The sequence below is a fragment of the Hippocampus comes genome, unplaced genomic scaffold (assembly GCF_001891065.2).
Source record: "Hippocampus comes isolate QL1 unplaced genomic scaffold, H_comes_QL1_v1.1 scaffold227, whole genome shotgun sequence".
Lineage (NCBI taxonomy): Eukaryota > Metazoa > Chordata > Actinopteri > Syngnathiformes > Syngnathidae > Hippocampus > Hippocampus comes.
In genome coordinates this window covers 42838-47531 of record NW_017805630.1, presented here as the reverse complement: position 1 = coordinate 47531, position 4694 = coordinate 42838, and the positions used below count along the sequence as shown (strand labels likewise).

The 4694-nt window shown below is 42.9% G+C and overlaps 1 protein-coding gene across 1 annotated transcript in view; it reads left to right on the top strand.

Annotated features, from left to right (window-relative positions):
* LOC109522769 (hemicentin-2) overlaps positions 1 to 4694 on the top strand; it is a 12856-nt gene that overhangs the window by 7350 nt on the left and 812 nt on the right. Inside the window, exons 5-6 of the mRNA XM_019881553.1 lie at positions 496 to 637; positions 2292 to 2433. Coding sequence (XP_019737112.1) covers positions 496 to 637; positions 2292 to 2433 — 284 coding nt within the window. The remainder of the gene's footprint in view (positions 1 to 495; positions 638 to 2291; positions 2434 to 4694) is intronic.

Genomic DNA, 4694 nt, shown 5'->3' with positions numbered 1-4694 from the left:
TTTGAGGCTCCTGCTCCTGCCGCATCGCTCTCCCGCAGACGGCGGCCTTATCTAGGTTATTGACTCGTGGCAAGGCGGGCACAGTTTTTCCACCGTTTCCATCGTTCACGGCGTCGCACCCCTTCTAAGTCGACGTCGGGGTAGTTGTTTTTTGGGGTTTGTAAAGTTTACGGGCCTTCGGTGTAGCAGCACGTTTTGCTGTTATTAAAAGTCACTGTTCCCACAGAGGAGCAAGATGTCTGCGAGTATTTTCGTGTGCTTGGTTTGTATGCATTGCTGCTCCTTGTGTGTGTGTGTGTGTGTGTGTGTGTGTGTGTGTGTGTGTGTGTGTGTGAGATCAAGTAGCAGTTGCTTGAAGTTTTAGAAATAGCGGAAAATCTCTGCGAATTTCCATTGGCCCTTGTATGGCATAGAGCGTTGTACGTTAGCATTAAGCTAGCACACTCTCGATCAAACTCCGGCACGACTTCAACTTTGCCTTCCTATTCCCTTCAGGGCAACGACTGGATCCTGCCCTCGCCGGTGATGACGCTGAGGAAAGTGAGCCCCGCCGACAGCGGCGTGTACACATGCGTGGCCGAACACCCCAGCGCCTCGCTCAACAAAATGCGCAACATAAGCCTCGTCGTTCTGCCCGGTGAGACCAACTGCGGAGATGTGCGTCCCGTGAGGGCTTCCGAGTGAACGCAAAGGTCAAAGTGGTTTTGATTGCGTACATGTGAGTGAGGAAGAAGTCCCAAGAGAGAGGACAATACGCCAGCAGACTGCGATCACAGCAGCGGCAATAAATGAAAATTGGTATCACAGAGACGCTTCAAGTCACGATGAATGCAAACTGATGTTAGTACATTCCAAGGAGAGTCATCGAGCTGTTTCATGCCACTCTCACTTCATGTTCACCGTCACAACTAAACATAAACAAACACAATTAGAAAGAGAAAGCAAACTATGCCGCCTGCGGAATAACCTGCTAGCTTACCATGGGAAACGCCGCTGTCGTGCTAACAGTTAGCATTGATGGTTGCTGTTTTATACACAAACAAACACACGTAGACAGATAATATAACAATACTCACAGCCATGTGTTCTTTATCCTCTGCAAAGAATGACCGAAATTACTGCGGTTTACGCACGAGTAACTTGTGGCCGTCGCCAACTCCATCTGTATTTTACGAGCCCCAGGTGGCCAAGGCTCACACACCAGAATGAGCAGCACACATTTTCCGTCCGTTTTCTGTTGCAAGCGTTGCGTTTCCGCTTCCTCCGCCGGGACGAGGCACTCGATCGCAGACGAGCGTAATGAAACGTGAAAGTCGTCCAAGTCACGTCGATCGGAAACGCGGCTGGTCGTGTTGGCCACCGTCCCGCCGGACCGACGCTTCGTCTTTGTCCCAGCAGGCAAACTGTCTTCGTTTTCGGCGCTAATTTCATGACAACATTCTCGACTAATCCAATTAGGGCGCCTCATCTGTCTCCATCATCTTTATCAGTGACCTGTGAGAGGACGGCAGCGTTGGCGTTCGCCGGCCCTTTTCAAACGCCGTTCTCTCTTACGCACTAAAAGTGTCATGAAGCCACTGTGCGTTATTTATTATGGGGGAGATCGTACGACTGCGGCAATTGACTCTCAGGTCGCCGCTATGCCGAAGTATCTCCACTCGCTTCTCCCCGCAGCGCCTCTGCTAATTAAACAGGAAATCTCTTGGGGATGCTGATAATGATTTTTCATCCTTGAACGGCTCCGGAATGTCACATTTTGCTACTTGTGCTGGAAAAGCGCCAGGTGAATTCATAAAAAAGAAATCTGTCCTTGGCGAATTTTCCTGCTGGCAGTTGTGCACGTGTATCCCGATATCACTTTAAAACCCTCATAATTTTGGAGTAAACTTGTCATTTTAATGAGGTAATATCGATAGTATCGAGGTATTGAGCCGATAGCAGCCTTATTTTAAAGTATTGAGTCATCCTGCAGGATGCCGATACCAGCCATCGATACATCTGACATCGAGTCCCTCCGCCCCTCTGCAGTAGTTGGCGCTATAGTGCGGCAGTTTGACACGATCAGCGAATCTGCATCAGAAAAAAAAAAAAAAAATGTCATTGTATTGAATTCAATTTTTAAGAAATGTACTTAGGCCATCGGAACTACCGGAATCTGCCAGGAAAAAAAGTGTGGTATTGAACACCCCTCCTGATTATTATTGCACTGATAAAATGAGAAAAGAAAAGAAACTCTGCAAATTGGTGAAACGGTTTTCGCCGATTTGACGCCTCACGACTCTGATCCGCAGAAGACGCCAGTTGGTTCGAGACCCACACGGGCCGTCTGGTGCTGATGACGTCCTTGGTGGCGATCGGCGGCCTCTCGATGCTCGTGGCTGCCTTGAGTGTGTGCGTCTACCGCAGGAAAAAGCGAGCCGAGACCAAACCCATGTAAGTGACGCGCAATACCTCACGGGAATCTTCTGACGCTACATTACGTTAGTCCAGTTGTTTTGGTGCCATCAAGATAAGTCATAGTTTACATTAAAAAAAAAAGTCCTCATAAAAATTAGGACTATTTTCATAAAATTACATAGGAGTGCAATATTTTTTTCTCATAAAAATCTTTGGCTTTGTTGTCGAACGATAAAATGATACTCTGCAACTTTAGTCCCCGTAATGTGATTTAAATTTTGTAACTGAGCAATTTTTTAGTCTTGTAAATGTGACTTTATTGCATAATGTAACACATCGTTTGGTGTAAAAATTGAGACTTGGTAAAATTGCGACTTTGTTCGCAAAATGACGACTTTTTTTCTGGTCAAATGACAACTTTGTTGTTGTTACGTTGTCTTGCAATTTTTTTTCTTCTTTTATTTTATTCTCCTTATTCTTTTTTCACTTTTCATAAACTCAAAAGCATAAATTTAGACTTTTTGTGTCATTACCTTTTGTTCCCCCACAACATTTAGACTGAATTCTTTCAAAAATATCTCTTTTATTCTTCTAAATTTAAGACTTACATTCTCATAGTATGACAGCTACAACATAATAGCGATAACATAACACATTTTTTTTCCTCATAATATTACGACGACAAACTTGTAATATTTCTTTATCCCGATAAGACTATCGTAATAGTATATGATTGATGTAAATTACCAGTATCGCCTCTTTCGGCGTAAAATTAGGAATTTATTCTGGTTGAATTGAAATGATGCTTGTCACATTGCATCTTTTTGTCACAAACTCACACCTTCTCGCAACATAATTTTTTTTCCCTCGTAAAATTTCGAACATTTATCTCATCGTTTTTCCTCATAAAATTATGAATTTAACCCTTTTATGCACCCTGTAACCTGAGAACATAAGCTGTCCACTGTAGCAATCGTTGTCAAAGGGTTCATCTCACACAGTATTTTTTGCAATCCCCATGACACAACTTTTTTTTGGTAAAATTAAGACAAAATGTTTGTACTAGTACGACTTTATTCTCATGAAATGACAACTTTAATCACGTAACATTTCAACTTTGTCCCCCCCACAACAATTTATGAGTATTTCTTGATTCTCGTAAGATAGCTCGTAATCATCCATTATTGTCATAAATGTCCACCTTCTACGGTAGAATGATGACTTTATTCTCATTAAAATAAAACATTTCTTGTAACCTTAATTTTTTTCCCCTGCTCACAGAATCGCAGCTGTATTCTCAAAACCCTAAATTCTCGCAACATGACAAATTTTCGTGCCGGAAAAATTAGTGCTTTACTCTCAACATTACGACTTAATCCTCAACTTCATTCTTGCTATCGCAAATTGTTTTGTTTTTTTTGTTTTTTTTTGTTTTTTTATTGTACAACTACCTCCTCATAGTCTCCAATAGTCCTTTCTTTGTCAAAGGTTTCAAACACGCGCGGACTACACTGCTGGAAGGGAAGCAACCTTCGTGCAAGAGTGCACCGATTTGTGTGCTGTTGTTCCCCTTATCGCGTCTTTTGTGTGCGCACTGAATATAAAAGTGCATCCCGGCAGGTCCGGGCGACCAGCCCGCCCTCCCGTATGCGCTCCCGCACGCCCCTCCGCCGCTGACCTATTAACAGCGGCTTTAAGTCATTGCCACTATTTGAAGTGTCAAAAGCACCCCGGCAGCGAAACATTAATGGAAGTCACGTCAAAGTTGCCCGGCGACAGCAAGTTAATGCGCACCGTGACCCCCGCCGCCGCTCGCCTCGTTGACCTCTTCTCCACATGTGCGGAAAAATTTGCATTTTCATAGCAAATCGCCGGACTCATGCATATTTATGGGCCACAAGAAAAAGTAGTGCCCTTATTGAGCCTTTCCAGTTACCTCAATCCCAAGACAGTTATGAGCGTTAACATTTCTCAGACTTTTATGCCGTTTTGGTGCTGAGGTGTTAAAATTCAACTTGATGGCGGTATGTGCGTATTCCAAATAAGTGCAACTGGCTGGCGATCAGTCTGGGGTGTACTTTGGTGTTAAGTCACCGACGATAGGCTCCAGCTCATCCGCGACTTGTTTTTTTTTTTTTTCATTTTTTAAATATTGTAGATATTTTCAGTTTTATTTTTCAAAATAATGCTTTATTCAAGTAATACTGTTTTTTTTTTTATGATTTAGATTTTTTTTATTTAATCTAGTAAGAATTTTTTCCTACTTTGCAAATTTATGTATGTGTGGAAATATATAT